The following is a 20,305-nucleotide window of genomic DNA, read 5'->3' as shown; positions in this document are numbered from 1 at the left end:
AATCTCTACATCAATTGGACAAATTACTTACACGTTATTTAATAAAAGTGCACAAAGGAACACCGAGTATATCTATATAGTAATATATATAGTAAGTACTATATTACTATTACTATATTACCGAGTATATCTATAGTAATGTCAAATTTTCGTCTAACAACACTTTTTGGAGCAAAATTAAAACTGTTTTATGAAAATTTGACATTTCTTAGTTTCTAGAGTTTTGTCTAAAATTATATATTTGATTTACAAACAATGGAATAACTTTGCCTGAAGAACAATACAATTAACTGGAGATTATACTTGAACCCTTTGTTTTTCATGGTGAACTGAGATAATAGATACAAAACACTGCAATATGCCTTTAACCCTGGGGTATGGGAGGGTAATTATAGAAAAAGGGGGGGAGACGAGAGAGAGATTTTTGAAAAAATCAAAATTAATTGAAATTCAAAGCAAAATAGGCATGGAAGACTGCACCTGTTGTTAATCGTTTTAGAAAAATATTAATAAAACTGTATATATTACGTTAAAGTTATTTTATCTAACTTAGAAATATTTCAATCCAAAAAGTAAAAAGTGCAAAAACGATCCGAAACTAGTTTTACGACTCCTTCGTTTTTGCATCGTTTTTTTTGTCGTTTTTCGCATAGAACTTTTGCCAGGGTCAACATTTGACATCGTGTAAGAAAATTAAATATTTAGAATAAATAATCAAAAATACATTTGCGTTAAATACACTATGCTAAAATTTGACCCTGATAGAAAATGTACACAAAAAACTACCTTAAAACGAACCAACACCTCACTATCTGCATCCCCCCCCCCCNCCCCCCACCTACCTCCACCACTACACTATCTTTTAAAATAGTTTTTGGGCCCTGTAGCTTAATTAATAAACAAGTTATTAACCATTTCTGATTTTTTTGATACACCAACCCGCCGTTTGACCGTCTTCCACCCTACCCTATGCATCAAAAGTTTAGCAAAATTTGTTTACAACTATTATATTGAAAAAGTTTTAGCATTCTAATGTAAGCCGTTTTTAAGTTATTTAGAAAAAAAACCACACGGGTGGAAAACTCAAAGTATGCTAAGCATACTAATTGTATGTTTTCTTAGTACAGCTATTCAGATAGATGAGTTCAATCAATCTAAATCTGCTCGGACCGACGCGCGCACCGATTTATAAAGACAGCTTAATCTGTCGTGCGTCCTGAATTTTTAATATTATTATTATTCATTTTTATCCATTTCAGAGTAAATTAAAATGAAAGTTCATCGACGCTTGAGCACTTCATCACTTCAGAAAACACCCCTCCCCCCCTCCAACGGGATAGGGTTAAGTGATTGTTAGTTCAGGGAAAATGTTTGTTCAGTAATAGGTTAGGTTAGCTGGGGGTGGGGGAGGGAGGGCGTCCAGAGTTCCTCACTAAGTGCTAGAAATATATTTCTAGCACTTAGTGTGGCATATTTATTGATTTATATAAAGAAAGCTTTAACAATATTGTATACCATAGGGCCATTAAAGGAGGTCAATATGGTCTTATTTCTAAGAAATAAACAATTTAATTTTATGCTTTTTTGGGCTGATTACTATTTGAGGTGGTGGAGATTACCAATTGAGGAGCGCGCTTGCCGCAAAACAGATTTGGGTGGCGGTGATTACTATTTGAGGAACTCTGGACTCCNCGAAAAAAAATCATGAAGGGATGAACCCCCCCCCGCCTTTGATTTTTAATCTTCATTGCAAGTTCTCGTGCGGAATAATGTCTCCACAAAAACACAATGTAGCTAGTATTTTAAAGAAGTGCCCATGCATATTGTTAAATGTTAAAAAATGAAATTATACACTTAAGGCACTGTTAAACATAAAACATGTGTTTGCCAGCTATTTTTCCGAATAGAATTTGAAAAATCCAACTCATGCTGCCGGGAAGTGTAATCTCTGTCTGTCTGTTTGTTTTATTTGTATGTCCGATCACAACTCAGAGACCCAGCTTGACTGATTTGTCTCAAATAGTGATTGGAGATCTCGGTAGAACCACGGAAATCTAAGTTGACTTTTAAAGGAAAACTTAGTTTCCAGGCAAAACTGGGTTGCCAAGCTAAAAAACACGAAATTATAGAACTATTCTGCAATTCCAAAGCGATAAAGAGTTTTTTTGTCAACTATTTAATTATTTTGAGAAAATATTACCATTTTTGGTCAACAATTATTAATCTATGACTTTCTGATATTAAATAGATAGCAAATTTTTTTGAGAAAGTATTAATATGTTGCTTTTCACTGGAAATGAAACAGTCTCTTGTGTCCGCCTGCATGTTAAGTGCATTTTATGCAGGTAAAAATTATAAAAATCCTACATTTTTTGGACGTAATTGGACAAAAACTGTTACATGTTGGTCAAAAAAAGTTTAACATAAAAGGTCTGTTATATTTTGGGAAATAGTTAGTAGTTTGAAATATATGAAAACAAAACAAAAATAACAAATAACATATATTTTTCTGAAACAGGAAACAGCTAATAGCCTAATTCATTTTGAAAATTGGACTTGGTCAAAAAACATTTAGGGAAGAGAATGTTGTCCTACTCCCACATTTGTAAAACATGAGCGTTAATAAAAAAAATGGCTCTTTTCTTGTTCTACCCATCTCTTAGGCCATTACTAATTCAGAACAATTTTATTATAAAATATCAACATGGCAGTAATCAACAGACAGCATTAAATTATATATTTATAAATATTCCATCACAGCCTCAGCAGATTACTAACTGTATCAAGTTGATAACTACACATCCAAAGAGATCAGGAATACATTCTATACACTTCTTAATAGACCACGTGGAAATCAGCTGACAATGGTTTGGGTTGGTTCAGTTATCTGACAAGAACTTCAAACTGAGTAAGACCCGCTTTCTCTTTTCCAGAGTGAACCACACCTTCAAACCAGGCACGACACTCAATATGAAGCAAAGTTCCCTTCAGGACAGGTTCAACCTTTACAACAAGGAACAAGGATTAATAAGGTGAAAATCAGTAAGGATTCCTTTTTTCTTTTTATGATTGCCATATTTGTGTATAGTTTATATTTTATATTATTTTTTAATTAATTTGTTTTGAATTTGATTATTTTATTAGGTATGAGACGTCTTTAACAATTTTCTCCTTATAGACGCAACAGAAAGAAGTAAGATTAGTAGCAATCAAAAGCACTTTTTATCGCATTAAGCCTATACCCCCTTTTATTTTTCGCGAACACTCCCTTTAAACAAATGTATGATGTCATTATTAAGGTTAACTTGAGTAAAATTAACAAACTGTAGCAGCATATTGCTACTAGAGATGGGTATTGTTTTTGTGATCAAATGTAATGATGTAGTTCAGAAAAAAATGAGCAATTAACAAACAACTTGGATTGTTCAGAGAAATAAAAAACAATCGTTTTATAAAAATTGATGAAAAATAAAAACAAACTATTTAAAATCGTTCAACTCATTTAATGAATAATTTGTGCGTTTTTTCCAAAACAGACAAAGTTTCAAAAAGATTTTGAAAAAGGTGTAGTTTTTAGCTGAACGAATATTTTTCATATGGAACTAAAGATTTTTCGAAATTTTATTGAAAATGCTACCTTTTTTTACATTACCGAATGAATGACTTTGCTATATGAACTTTATTATTTAGCGAATTATTTTACTGAAAGATTGTTAAGTGAATAAATTAACAAAATAAATGGAAAATTATCAATACTTTCGAGAACAAACGAAATTAATTTATTAAAAAAATTAAATTTAAGATTAAAGATGATTTCTCCTCTTCCTTTTAAATTTCACCTCAAAAATATAAATTCTATAAAACATTGTGATTAATTTCTGGGCCAAAGACAAAATTGGTAAATATAGTTTTTGAACCCAGTTTTATTTGGCTCTTACCTTAACTGCCACCAGAGGAGACTGGTAGTTACCCCCGGAGAAGGGGAAAAAGTAAGATGGAATAGCTCTGTTAGCTGGGAAATATGTTAGATTGACTCCCTCAACATCAGCTGGAAAGCGACCCTTGCAGTCAATATAAACCTGGTCTGCATCACCAGAAGTACGGATAATTTCCTTTAGCTCTTCGCTCATAGCATCATATTCAGGATCATCAACATTAGCAGCCTTGATGCCCTTAGGTCTAAAATTCCAGATCTTGTTGAGCTTGAGGAAAAGGCATGGATGGACCTTACCATCAACAGGCATGAATCCATAAGGATAAGTTCCACATGATTCTAATACAGATAGGTCAAAGATGCACCTTCCGTTGTTTCTATCCTAAAAAGACTTATTTATCAAGTATTACAATTTTTTTGAAAATATTCATGGATTACTTACATCAGAGCCATCACAGCTGACAAGTCCAGCTGATTTGGAGTCATATCCCTTTAAAAACATTTCCATTCTTCTGGCGTAGTCAATGTTCTTTTCTCCTTCGCCCTCCTTGTTACTTGGGCTCTTGTCCTTATCCTGTGAGTTTAGGAGATACATACTGCTGTCAATATGGAGATCAGAGGTACCCGGTCTCACTCCTACTCCAGGGTTGTTTCCAATCAGAGATTCAGTAAGAAGCCATCTGTAAAAAGTGTGGTGAAGGATGTATCATTACTCTAGGAGAAGATAGGACCATTGGAAATTTAAACCTCAAACTTTAAAGGGATTCAATAATACCCCGAGAGTTATAGCCATGGGGGTTATCATTGAATATTGAGAGTTATAATCCTAGGTTTTATCATTGAATCCTGAGAGTTATAGCCCTAGGGTTTATCATTGAATCTTGAGAGTTATAGCCCTAGGGTTTATCATTGAATCTTGAGAGTTATAGCCCTAGCGGTTATCATTGAAAACCCAGAAGATTATCTGAATAGTATTTATAGAAGGGGTTTTTATCATTTACAATAAAATATACAATAGTAATAGTATCTTTAGTTGTGCTAGTTATGCACTTAGGTACTTCCCACCTACCCAACTCTTTATGTCCGGTATAAACCCGGCTACACACATTATAATTGATCTGGTTTCAACCAAGGAACTCTACTAATTAAAAAGCTATTATCTGTGTTCTTACTTAGGTTGGTTGTCTGGCAGAGTCTTAAAGAAGATCATCATGCAAGTCATCCAGAAGGCTGCCAGGACAGAGTAGTACACAAGGTAGAACCCAACAATCTTAGCCCAGGACATAGGTGTCCTGGTTAGGATTGCTCCTGTGCTGGGGTCGTACAACATGTACTTGAAGCTTTCCCATGGAGACCTGTACAATCAAATTATTCTAATGTGTTATACATTGACAATGTATGTAATTTTAAGTGGCCTTCATAGTTAAATTAACTGAGCTGGAACTTTTGTGTTAGATACTCACAAATCCTGTTCCACAGATCTCAATATCCACAGCGGGCGTTTTTAATTTGAGGATCAATATTTAATCTCAGTATTTCAGTTATCTCTTCAGAGCTGAAAACTCTAGAATGGGATATTCTTAATCCCGATCGTTAATAAATCTGGAGATTAATAAGAAGAGGAGAACGAGCATTATTTAATCTGGAGATTAAGAAAAAGAGGAGATCAAGCATTGATCTCGATATCCATCATCTTAAAGTTTTCAGCTCAGGGCACAATTGCATTGCAGATAACGAATACAGATTAAATTAATCTTCAGATTAACAAAATTATCGAGATTAAGCATCGATCTCGATATCCACAGAACAAGAGTTCCCAACTCAGATAAAATCCTTCCTTTGAATTTAAAAATTTTAAAAAATAATTTTTAAGAAGTTTATTAACCTGTCCCAGCCTACAGGCTTGATAGCTGTTCCACCAAGATTAATGTTGTCAGCAACCATCTTGTCTAAACCTTATTCTGAAAATATTTACAATAAGAAATCATTTCGTATAACGTATTGGGAGCAAAAATACCGACAATCATACAGTCAAGTTGTTTTTTACTTAAATGTAATCTTTTTAGCCTATCTAATGTGATCATAATGTTACGAATATAATTGAAAAACTTTCATTTTCTGGATCTAAAGCACACACATTTTGTTTAGAATATCTAACTAGCTATTAAGCCATAGGAGTCTGGTTTTGTCGGATATTAAAGAAAAAAAGTTTTGGTCTCTGTAAATAAAGATTTAAATCAATAAAACCGGACTAAGAACTTGAATATTAATAATGAAGCCTTTTTCAGCATTTTCTAGATAATACTGAACATTTTTGTTTTAAAACCTGGCAGATTTTAATTATTATAGAATTAAGAATTGCTGTTTGGTAAAATTTTAATGGTGATCATATATCAAGGTTTTCATATATCCATTTCTTTCGCTGAATCACTCAGACATATTTCTGAGTGGTTTGCATAGCTATATCATACATATTCAATTGCAATGTTACTAAAAAAGCATAAAAAGCAAATTTCGAATAACTCATCATGAAGATTTTTCTACGTTTTTAGACCAATCAAACCTGACAAATTTATTCACATTTTAAAGTCTATTTAATTCGAAGCTTTTAAGATTGCGAAAAAAATATGGGTTGTTGAACTTAGAGCTGGTAAAAATACAATTCAACCCTCAAATTAAATTCAAATTCATAGTTTTTTTTTACTAAATTTCCCGATTTTCTCTGCTATTTTAGGTTTTTTGTTATAGTAAAGACTTCCTTAAATATATTGTTATAAAACAAACCTGTTTTGTATTCTAACATTTAATGTCAAAAATTTTAAAAAGTTTAGAAAATAAAATAACGAAAATATCCGAACATATATATTTCGACCATTACATGTTTTGAAGATTCGATCAAAAAAGTTGTCATTTTATTCTTCCATATTAGAAATTCAAAAGATTTTCTTCTTCTCAAAAACTCTTCAATAAAAGGATTTAAGATTGAAGATATGATTTAAATCCTACGTGAAATTTACTTTAGTTTAATGTGAATAAACCTTTCTTGTTTTAAACTATTATAGTAAGCCTAGATCGACCAAAAAGTTAAAATTTGAAATATCAAATTTTTTCACGGTAAGGTTGCAAAGATAAAGGGATTAGAAGATTAAGAGTTTGTGCAGTGAGTGTTTAGTACTTTTTTGCCTTGCTACAGCTTCGTCGTCGCATATATCAAAAGTTCAAAACAACGACGAGGCATTTAGATTTTGATTTTTATTAATATGAAGCTTTTCAACCAAAGAGAATAGAATGTATATTAGAGGGGAATTTAGTGAATCTCCCGGTATGAATTTTTTCAGTCCCTTATAGCCTGAAAGGAAGTTCAAAGTGTACAAATCATGTAAATGTTCACAAATTATATGCAGTAGAGTACATTAATACAGTATGTTCCCTAGACTATCCATTTCAATTTCGAATTTTTTAAAGCTGTTAAATAAACTTTATAATGAATAAGCTGAATAAAAAACATCATTTGATTTATAGTTATAACGGAAAATCATCGTTTGTAAAGTGAAAGGCATAGAATCTTTGTGAACTGATCATTGGTTAATTATGAAACCAGCCTATTTCATAATTTGGTTTTCTGTTAATATTAATTTTAGATTTTCTATAAAATGATATTCCATGGGGCCCAAAAGGTTATATATAAGCATAAATATGTGAAGTACACCTGCAGTATGGAAACAGTACAACAAAATGGCCGTTTTACACTTTTTTCTAGTAAATTCCCCTCTAATATATATTCTATTCTCTTTGTTTTCAACAGCAAGGATACACATAAACAAGAAAACAACGAGATTCTGTCAATAAAAAAGCTTTTCTTTAATTACTTGTAAACTTGTAATTCGAAAAAAAGCCTGCAAACTATCAAAACTTAAATAAAAAGTCGCCTTTATTGTATTGACATAATCGCCTACGATTGTAAAAATAAAATCGTTCAAATTTGTTATCAATAAATGCTTAACTAAGGGGATGTTAGTGAACTCCATGCAAATGCATGTACCCTTGAAAAATTAATCATAAAGATAACGTCGTTTTTCTAACTCAAAAAGTGTTTATTTCTGATAATTCCTCCATTTTTTCTTATGAGGAAGAAATGATCAGGTCACTTTAAGAAAAGAAATCACTAATCATTCACAATTACCAACCGTTTACATTTCAATTCATTTTTAAGATAAATTTTTATTAATTCTGCAATTGGGCCTAATTGTAGACAAATTCACATTGAATGCGATATTTTAACATTTTCACTCAATGTCCATGCTTAGCTTGAGACTGAAGGATTCACATATGAACTGATGGGTTCTACTCCTGCTCCGGTCTATATAAGCTCTAGGAGTACCCGGAGAACCCATCCATCCCTCCTCACCAGACCTGTTCTGCAGCCTAGTTTTAAACCCTGATCAATCTAGTTCAATATATGTGTATACAGAAAAATAATTTCAGAATAAAACTTTTTTTTAGATTATTTTGTTTCGAAAAGTTACAGATATAAAAGAATAAATCATTTAATTTACAATTAGGAAAAAATATTGATTTTTAAAAACACCCTTCAAGTTTTAACCGGATAGAAAATTTAACACTTGGAGATTTTTCTTAGATGAATTCCCACAACCCGCTTATTCTAGATTATTCCATTCACGGGTTAAAGTCTTCATCCACCCCCAAGAAATCACCCCCCCCCCTTGGCTAAAATATTTTCTTTAAATCAACTTAGTTAAGGACCCATAAAACTGTGGAATAAATAAACGACATATAAATGATATTCTGTTTTTAATGTTGCAAACAATTTTACCGATAGCTTGAAAATTAAGCTCAGTAAAATGGGTGTATGTACTTTGGCCAACTGTTATGTTTCATGAGTATTACAGTCTTCATATAACTCCACAGTTCTCTGCAGTTTCACAATTCCAAACCAAACCTTAGGCACGCCCAACCGATGTACATTTGAATATACGAGCTGGGCCAACCTTTCCAGTCCTAGTTTGGACTGTACCGCCAATTTACAATTACTAAAGCGGCAGAGGAGTGTGTAGGTTCGTTTCCCAATATATTTGCCATGATTAAGTCAAATTATGCTCGCTATAACGTGCTTGCGCGAAGTGCACGTTAGTTCGACATTGACATTAATCTCACTTCAAGATTATATATTTGGTGTACGGTCCCGTTTTGCCATAAAGAAATGCAAACAACTTTCTCTATCTGCTTAGATAACAGTCTATCGTGCTTTATGGTACGTGGTGCTTACATCTTATTACATACTGCTGAAGTGCCCGGCGTTTTCCGTGGAATTTCAGAAACTCTTGAATAAAAATTCTTTAGTAAATGAAAAAAAATATTAGAATTTTGAAGATTAAAAATATTTCTGATTTTGAACACAATTTTTTTTATAGCATATGTTACCCCCAGAGAAGCCATTTTGATTTAGCCTTTAGCCAGCTATAGCTGACATATTAATGTATGTATATATGAGTGAAGAGCTTTATTATATCAATAAATATTCTGAATTACCACGTACCAAATATAAAAAGTAAGGAATTGAGTCTTCGCCACAGTCTAAAATTGTCTCACAAGAAATCATTACAACCTAATCGTGTAAACCTTTGGTATTTCAAACTTAATATATTTGATCTAACAGAATCAATTGTTAAAAATATCTAGAGTGTACGACATTGTGTTGCAAAGATATAGGGATAAGAAAATCAGAGTTTGTGAAAAAGACTCAATTCCTTGAACTAACGAAAGTTAATTTTTCTCTAATTCCTTGCAGTGCATCATAACAGTTATTAAGAAAATTCCATATTTCAAAAAATTTAGGTTTGATAATTTACTCTTCACAATAGTATTTCAGCTTTTAAAGTGTGAATCGTACGAACCAACAAAAGTAAAGGCCTAAATTGATATTATTCTAAATCCAGAGTTTATTTTAAAGTTTCTTTGAACATAAGATGTTTATAGAAGAAAACTGGTTTACACATGAAATATATATACAATAAAACATGTGCATTGAATATTAAACTTTTATCTAAATATTTTATATGAATCTAAAACAAGTTAATTCCCAAAACTGCTTATTGACGAATCTAAGTAATATAATTTTTTTTGAAATGTACAATTTTCTCCGAAAATAATCAAAAACAAGGTTGTTTGAAATATGATATATGTGAAAGTGAAGGATATATGATAACAAGAAGGATATGTAATAAACTTCACAGTGTAAGATATATATTGAACAGTGTAGGATATATATTGAACAGTGTAGGATATATATTGGACAGTGTAGGATATATATTGAACAGTGTAAGATATGTAATGAACAGTTTAGGATTTATAATGAACAGTGTAGGATATATATTGAACAGTGTAGGATATATATTGAACAGTGTAAGATATGTAATGAACAGTTTAGGATATGTAATGAACAGTGTAGGATATATATTGAACAGTGTAGGGTATGTAATGAACAGTATAGGATATGTAATGAACAGTATAGGATATGTAATGAACAGTATAGGATATATAATGAACAGTGTAGGATATATAATGAACAGTTTAAGATATATAATGAATGGTAAAGGATATGTATTGAACAGTTTAAGATATATAATGAATGGTGTAGGATATGTAATGAACAGTTTAGGATATATAATGAATGGTGTAGGATATATATAATAAACAGTGTGAGATTGATATTTAACAGTGTAGGATATATAATAAACGGTATAGGATATATAATGAACTGTGTCAGATATATATAATGAACAGTGTTTAAGATATATAATGAATGGTGTAGGATATGTAATGAACAGTGTAGGATATATAATGAACAGTTTAAGATATATAATGAATGGTGTAGGATATATAATTAACAGTGTAGGATATATAATGAACAGTTTAAGATATATAATCAATGGTGTAGGATACATAATGAAAAGTTTAGGATATATAATGCACAGTTTATGATATATAAGAACAGTGTAGGATATATAATGAACAGTGTAGGATATATAATGAACAGTGTAGGATATATAATGAACAGTTTAGGATAAATAATGAACAGTCTAGGATATATAATGAACAGTTTAAGATATATCATGAATGGTGTAGGATATATAATGAACAGTGTAGGATATATAATGAACAGTTTAGGATATATAATGAACAGTTTAGGATATATAATGAATGGTGTAGGATATATATAAAAAACAGTGTGAGATTGATATTGAACAGTGTAGGATATGTAATGAACAGTGTAGGATATATAATGAACAGTTTAAGATATATAATGAATGGTGTAGGATATATAATGAATGGTGTAGGATATATAATGAACAGTATAAGATATGTAATGAATGGTGTAGGATATATATAATAAACAATGTGAGATGAACGAAGAGCTTTATCATATAGATGAAAGAATTGAGCTTTTATTATATAGATGAACGTAGAGCTTTATTATTTAGATGAACGAGGAGCTTTATTACATAGATGATTCTAGAGCTTTATTACATAGATGAACGAAGAGCTTTATGACATAGATGGACGAAGAGCTTTGTTAAATAGATGAACGAAGAGCTTTATTACATACATGAACGAAGAGCTTTATTATATAGATGAACGAGGAGCTTTATTATATACATGAACGAGGAGCTTTATTATATAGATGAACGAGGAGCTTTATTATATAGATGAACGAAGAGCTTTATTATATAAATGAACGAAGAGCTTTATTATATAGATGAACGTATTGTCAATAAATAGAACATATAAAATGATAAATTAATTATTTATTTTAAACCTCCATGCTGGGCGGTGACTTCATTTTTTTTTTAAATGTTTAGAATTAAACTTGAATTTATCAAAATCCTGTTTGCTTGGGTTTAAAGCAGTATTCAGACACTTTCAAATTTATCATATGTTTTCAGATAAACAATATCAAATTCACCCATCATCACTTTACAATAACATGATATCATATATCGTGATTCTGGCATATTTCGGCGGGGAAAATAATGATAACGCTTATAATATTACCACAAAAAATATAATTCGACCAAAAATATAATCATGTTAATTTGACCAAAAGTATAACTATATTATTTTCAAAAAAATACGGCTATTTTTTTAACAAAAAATATAACTAATTTCTTAACAAAAAATATAAACATTTTTTACAAAAAATGTAATTAGTTATTTTTATCAACTATATAACTATTTTCTAATACTAAATATTTTCAAACAAAACCGTAACATTTTACCAAATGTAAAACCAATTTTTTATAACATTTATTTTCTAAGAAAAACAAAGGCATGTTTTGTTGTTACCAGAAATGTAGCCTTTTCCAAATTTTGTTTGTTTAAAAAAATTAAACTTTCCTAATAATTACAATGTATGCCAAGATATCCAAGTTGATTTTACAATAAACGATTATTGATAATCTAAGAAGATATAATTTATGTTATTTCTGGTTATTTCTTCCTATTCCACAGTTTAATGGGTCCCACTGTAATATATAGTTTTCATAAGATCTTAATTTGAAGGGATTAAAATCAGATAAAGAATCCGGTTCGTTAAACATTTTCTAGCAATGATTTACCAGCAATTTCCCATGATAGTTAGGCGAGGAAGTCGGAGCTAAATCACATCTAGAAAATGTCTAACGAATCGGATAATATTTTGCAAACCCAATGGAAAAGACCTGTCATTCATTTCATATCTGCAAAAATGGTAATGAAGACCTGTAATAGGTGTAGCTGCAGAGATCGAACATTTCAAAGATCGGACACTTCATAGATAGGACATTTTATAGATCAGACACTTCATAGATAGGACATTTTATAGATCGGACACTTAATAAATTGAACATTTTATATAGATTGGAAAGTTCCTGGATCGGACAATTCAAAGATCGTTACTAATTTCATGGATGCAACATTTCATATATCAGACATTTCATATAAAAAGGACATGACATTATCGGACATTTCATAAATCGGGCATTTTATAGAAAGATATTTCATAGATCGGACACTTATAGAAAGATATTTCATATATCGGACAATTCATAGATGCGACATTTCACAATTCGGAGATTTCATAAATTTGACATTTCATAGATCGGACATTACATAGAAAGACATTACATAGAAAGACATTTCATAGATCGGACATTTTATTGAAAGGCATTTCATAGATCGGACATTTCATAGAAAGCCAATTGCATAGATCGGACATTTCGTAGAAAGACATTTCGTAGTTAAACATTGAATTAATGGACATTTCATAGGTAGGCATTGATGGATCGGATATTTCATAGAAAGTTTTAATAGATGGACATTTCTATAGAAAGACATTCCATAAATGGAAATTTTATAGATGGACATTTCATAGAAAGACATTTTATAGAAAGGCATTTCATTGATCGGACATTTCATAGATCGACATTTCATATATCAGACATTTCATATAGATGGGACATTTCATATAGATCGGACATTACATATAGATGGACAATTCATAGATCGGATATTTCATATATATATTTATATACATCTGGACATTTGATATAGATGGAGACATTTCATATAGATGGACATTTCATAGCTCGGACAAATCAAATATCTTTCTTTCTATGAAATGTCTCAACATCATTATCTGCAGCAATATACTAAAATTAATCTCTTTCTGATTCTGAATGTTGAAACTCTATGATTTAGTGAAGTCCAAATATTGGACAGGAAATGTCTATTATGCTTTATATGCCAAGAACATAAAGAGCAAATGAATTTGTTAACCAAAACAGAGATTGTTGTTTCTAGGCTTCATAATAGACACAGTCAAGATGAAATTTTTCGCAGCGGAAGAAAGATTAGTCAATATAGAAAACCTAATGGTAGATTTCTTGATGAAAATAGTTTTCAAATGTAGTTTCAACTCCAGGGACGTATACAGGACTGTTGGGGATAATTCAGAGTCTGAAATCCATAGTTAAAACTGTTAATGGAGAATAGAATAAAAAAAATAAAACAAAGAATAGAATAAAGAATAGAAAAAAGAATAGGTTAAAGAATAGAAAAAAGAATAGAATAAAGAATATAATAAAGATTAGAATAAAGAATAGAATAAAGAATATAATAAGGAATAAAATATGAATAAAACAAGGAATTGTCTAAAGAATAGAATAAAGAATATAATAAAAGAATANGGGGGGGGTGTTGAAGGGGTTAGAATTCGTCGACAAAACGGTCAAATACATGAATTCGATCAACACTATAAGGTACTGTTGGTAATACATATACATACAGTTTAAAACAAACAAAATTTATTTTTTTAAAAAAGATTGCAATTAGCATTATGTTTTCTTGTTCAGTCCTGACCTCACTGAGTCAAATTTCTGGATGTAGTATGACTCCCTGACCTTCCTGACCATGCTATCCCTGGACCTGATCTTCTCTATGGGAATGAAGGATAAATCTGCATAGGAGTTCAGTTCAGTTCAAAGGTTTCAATACTCCAGGATTATCCAACTTTCCTGTTCTTAAGAGCGGGGGAAGGCGGGTGGCCATAAGCCATAACATTTCCCATTTCATGCTACATATTAGTTTTTCAATCTTCCGGCAGTCATAAGCCACAACCTTTCCTTCCATGCCATAACATTTGAGTCTTCTGGACATTTTTTACGCTTTTTAATGATAAATGTATTGTGGGCACCAAGACAAATTGTTTTGGGTAGTCTAAACAATAAGAAAATATAAGAAAAATCCTGATATTAAAGGGACAGACCGACTGACATAGCCGGTCTGTCCCTTTAACTGTCGTTACCTGAGCGTAACATATTGCAAATTTTCGGTGATGGTTTCCCAATGAAGAAGAGTATATTATGGTGCATCATTTTGTTCATAATATTTTAAAACTAGTCCGATTTAGAGTAAAGATTGATTTTTTTTTTTGGGGGGGGGGGGAGTGAGTAAAGCAGTTTACATTTAAAGGAAGCATAAAATTATAATTTCAATTTAAATTTAGATATAAATATCTTTATAGAAAAATTCATCATGACGTGGCTGAACTTTAAAATCGCAATTTCAATTTTCAATGCACTAAATTTACCATTTTAAAACGTAATATGTGCTTGCCGGATGACATAAATGTTGTGGCATGGGAGGCATGGAAGACCGAATGGTTGTGGCTAATGGCTACCGGAAGACAAAAAAGCTAATATGTGACGCAAAATTTAAGAATTTTCCAACTTTTCTGGCCAAATTTGCCACATTTTTCATTTTTAGTAAATCACACCAACAGTTGAAAAGAAATACACTAGGTTGTATTCATTACCATATCTGACAAGCTTTGGAAGAAAGTCGCCTTCTTTTATGATTCTGTAAACAGTGCATGAAATATTAACCACAAAAACGCGACTTTTAACGTTTTGTAAAGGTTTTGTTAATGATATGAAAACTTTTAAATACGACGCTAAGACGATTGAATATACACTTTTGTACTTGATTACGTTCTTAAAAAGGATATATGCATTTTGTATAAACGATCTAGGGAAAATATCATTCATTGTGGGTGACCCTGAACGTATACTTTTAGAATTAGACTTAAAACTTAAATGTCGTCTTTGGATATCCCTGTTTTGGTCCAAGTTAAAAATATACGGGATAAGTAGAACATATTAAAAGCATATTTGAAACTATTCTTCAGCATTGATCTTAACACACAAACTAGCAGGAAATAACAATCTTACTAGCAGGAAATAACAGTAAAACTAACAGGAAATAACAATCAAACAAACAGGAAATAAAAATCTAACTAGCAGGAAATAACAATCAAACTAACAGGAAATAAAAATCTAACTAGCAGGAAATAACAATAAAAATAACAGGAAATAACAATCTTAACTATCAGGAAATAAAAATAAAACTAACAGGAAATAAAAATCTTACTAGCATGAAATAACAATCTTATTAGCAGAAAATAAAAATCTAACTGGCAGGAAATAAAAATCTAACTAGCAGGAAATAAAAATCTAACTAGCAGGATATAAAAATCTAACTAACAGGAAATAACAATCAAACTAGCAGAAAATAACAATCTAACTATCAGGAAATAACAATCTAACTAACAGGAAATAAAAATCTAACTAGCAGGAAAAAACGGTCTTAACCAATTTAATAGCAGTGAAATAAAATTGCGTAAACCTTTATTAATGATCAACAGTTACAGGCCACTCTAGGCGCTTATAAGTCATTTTCCAGGCAGCATAAAAACATATATCTATAAATATGACATCACAGCCTCGTTTTTAGGCTCCACTAAAGGTACAAACTGGATCAGATAGATAGATACACATCCGGTTTATTCCGAATCCGCAAGCTACGCTTTCTGCACTTCTTACTTTGCCAATCAGAGATCAGCTGATGAGGATTAATGCTTCGTTGAGCAATTTATCTGACCAGCACTTCGAACTGGGTAAGTCCAGCTTTTTCCTTTCCGGAGTGAATAACTCCCTCAAACCAAGCCCGGCACTCAATATGAACGAGAGCCCCCTTGATCACTGGAGTAACCTGAACGAATATCAAATAAACTAATTTCTATATAATAAAACAAGACATTCGTATATATATATATGTTGCGTATAGCCGGCAAAACGGCTGGACCGATTGGGCTGAAATTTATTGTGGACACTCATGGGTGACCTGGAGGTGTCATAGGCTAAAAAAGTTCGAAATTTTTTTTAAATCAAAAAAAATATTTTAATTTTTTTTTTCCACTGGCAACGCCGGGCCCTTTAGCTAATAATTCTTATAGGTTGATTTATCTTTATCAAAAGTTTTGCTGTTTTGTTTTACCTTAACTGCCACCAGAGGAGACTGGTAGTTACCCCCTGAGAAGGGGAAAAAGTAAGATGGAATAGCTCTGTTAGCTGGGAAATATGTTAGGTTGACTCCCTCAACATCAGCTGGAAAGCGACCCTTGCAGTCAATATAAACCTGGTCTGCATCACCAGAAGTACGGATAATTTCCTTTAGCTCTTCGCTCATATCTTTATATTCAGGAGCGTCAACATTTGCAGCCTTGATGCCCTTGGGTACAAAGTCCCAGATCTTGTTGAGCTTGAGGAAAAGGCAGGGATTGACGTCTCCGGCAACAGGTTTGAACCCGTAAGGATAGCTGCCGCATGCTTCAAGAGTACTAGTTTTAAAGATGCATTTTCCGTTGTTTTTCTCCTAAAATAAGATCACATGAAATAAGAAAAAATAATAAAAAATATTTTTTTCAGCTTTTGAATTTGATAAAGAACCTACATCTGATCCATCACATTCAACCAATCCAGTGTTGTTTCCGTATGCTTTCATAAACAAATCCATCCTTGTGGCGTAGTCGATATTCTTCTCTCCTTCACCGGTAGGTGTAGTCGGTTTTTCGTCAGTATCCTGTGAGTTTAGGAGATACATACTGCTGTCAATATGGAGATCAGAGGTGGGTGGTCTCACTCCTACTCCAGGGTTGGATCCAATCAGAGATTCAGTAAGAAGCCATCTGTAAAGCATTTAAATATAAAAAAATTACGATGGTTGAATTAAGAAAGTTCCTTAATTATTTTATATAAAAAATCTTACCTAGGTTGGTTGTCTGGCAGGGTTTGGAAGAAGATGAGCATACAACCAATCCAGAAACCAGCTAGAAGGGTGTAGTACACAATATAGAAGGCAATGATTTTAATCCAGGACATAGGTGTCCTGGTTAGAATGGCTCCTGTGCTGGGGTCGTACAACATGTACTTGAAGTTTTCCCATCCAGACCTGTACAATCAAATTATTCTAATGAGTTCTGTTACATCGACTTTGTATGTTATTTTAAGTGGCCTCCTTCTAAGAGTGGACAGCGGGGAATATCGTCTTCATATAGTCTTAAAGAGTTAAACTCAAACAAAATTCTAATTTTCCCAAGAGTGTATATCATCAAGTCCTTTTTTAAAGAGGATTCACACTTGAAATTGATCAATTTTATGCTAATAAATAAGAATATCTCATGTTATTAGCGATCAGACAATGGTTTAAAGGTGCCATTGTGAATCAGACATTCCAATTTAAAAATAATAAGAATAAAACATATAAACCAGAAAAGTACTGCTGAATGTGTTTACATTGCTCCCAGAAACCGCAGTTCACAAAGATATGGCTTCTGTTCTAAATTTGAGAAAAGAAGCAGCATTTTAAAATTGTAAATTATTGACCTGTCCCAGCCTACTGGCTTGATAGCTGTACCACCAAGATTAATGTTGTCAGCAACCATCTTGTCTAAACCTTATTCTGAAAATATTCACAATATTATTTACAAATTTAAATCTGTTTCATTGAAAAAAATGCAAAAATAAGAATATACAATATTTCTTATAAATTCTATTTATGTAATATAAATAGATGATTTACTATTTTTCTATAAATGTTTAAATAAAACATTGGTTGATAAAGTTTCAGTTAACATATTTTAGTTGATGTTTATCTTACGCCTAATTTAACGATTATAGAATTTTGTACACCATAGCCTATAAAGTGTACACTGTACAGTGTACATAACACAGTACAAGGAACTATATATTTCTATATATTTCTTGACAAAGTACGTCTGAATATATATTAGTTGGGATTTTGAGTTATCAAGTACAAAACAAAGTGTGAACAAAATATTCCTACCAGAGTGTACAGAAGTAAGGTTGAAAATCTGTTTATACTGGCAGTACTTAAAAAAAATTGCTAGGATGCAGATTTTTAAAATTTTACCAACCTGATTTATAATATGCATTAATATCAAATTTTTAAATAACTTAAAAATCAGAATATTTGGTGTTTGAACAACAAAAAACGTTCCTTTCTTTCCTTGGAATTCAGTAGATGTGTTTGCCATCATATCTATTTTCATTAATTTTATATAGTGCCAGGTCTTTATTTGAAAAGGAAAGTTTCTTGTTTCAATTTTATTTAATAAGTCGAGCAATGTGCAAAAATGAATGAAAAGTATAAAATCTAAATTATTAATTTTATTTTCATTTATTCTTAATGATGTGTAGTGTGTACCGTAGACAACAGAGCCCGATTTTTCCCAAATTAAGACGTTCTTTGTATGTCTTCGTACTCTTGGCCCGTTAGATGTCAGCACTCAATGTATGTGTCAGCACATAGTCTAATTTCACTATGCTTTCTATTCGTTTTCGCCCAGAAGGGTCGTGCTCGTGTTTGATCGTACTTTGCAAAAAGTAAGAATGTGAGAAATCGAACTCGAAGTACCTGATTTTAACTTACACTACATAAAATACAGGGCAATCTATAGAGGATGAGACTGTAAAGACGACCTGAAAGTCTTCACCTTTGACGATTTTGAGGTTAAGCTAAGTCTTCTGCCTTGAATATAATCTTTTTCTGGGCAACGATTTGGCAAAAATGAAACAAGTTTACAGTTGCAGGGAATTTGAAATAAAAGGAAACAGACAGTATAAGTTTTGTACAATAGTCTCATTTTTTGTGGGTAACCCTGTACATTGTTTATTAAATGAGAGATTTTGTTCAGTATGTTTATTTTGTGAAACTTTTTGAGAATCTTAATATGGCTAATTGTGGTAAGATTGAAGAGGTAAAGGAAAGAACGGGGTTTCGGGATATTTCACTGAAAGACATTTTGCTCATTTCTACATGAGGTTTAACAGATGAACCATAAAAAGGACAGAATAAAGTTTTGCATATATGTCCGACCATATGCATAATATATCCATTATACAATATCATGCATATGTAAAGTACATTTAACATGTATATGCTAGTCTAAGAAATGTATCATTTATGAAATGATATTCCACGAAATTTCCCAGCTCGAAGTATACGGCCAGTGCATGAATTCTGAGGGTAAGTATATTTCAATATTCAAAATGGCCGCGCCCTGAATTAAGATGGAAGACATGTGTTAAGTCACATTAGATAGATAGATAGATAGATAGATAGATAGAATTATGGATAGAGTGATGCATAGTAAGCTTTGAACCTGTTAAAACAAAAATTAGAAAAGTGAATGCAAGTACAACCTTCTGTAATGTGTCCAATGTATGGCTAGTTTTTAACCTGTGCTGTTTAATCATAAATAAATAAAATCTTACATAAAAAATGGCAGTGTGATCATAAGTAGAATAATAATGATCCCAACTATATATAATAACGAACAATAATAAACGATAAAAAATGCTTAACATTGAAATATATGTACAAATATACATGAAGTATGCAAATATATATATATATATATATATATATATATATATATACATATATATTCGGGGG

At 31.6% G+C, this 20,305-nt stretch overlaps 1 protein-coding gene across 1 annotated transcript; it reads right to left on the bottom strand.

Annotated features, from left to right (window-relative positions):
* Positions 1-2,670: 2,670 nt before the first annotated feature.
* Positions 2,671-18,289, bottom strand: LOC111703202 (sodium/potassium-transporting ATPase subunit beta-1; the record flags this gene model as incomplete). Its single annotated transcript, XM_023475083.1, is given in 5 exon segments — positions 2,671-3,003; positions 3,939-4,316; positions 4,377-4,614; positions 17,597-17,779; positions 18,214-18,289. Coding segments are annotated over 5 exon segments (978 nt in total). The 3' UTR covers positions 2,671-2,883.
* Positions 18,290-20,305: the final 2,016 nt, after the last annotated feature.

This window comes from Eurytemora carolleeae, unplaced genomic scaffold (assembly GCF_000591075.1).
Source record: "Eurytemora carolleeae unplaced genomic scaffold, Eaff_2.0 scaffold404, whole genome shotgun sequence".
NCBI lineage: Eukaryota > Metazoa > Arthropoda > Copepoda > Calanoida > Temoridae > Eurytemora > Eurytemora carolleeae.
This window is presented reverse-complemented; position numbering and strand designations above follow the sequence as displayed.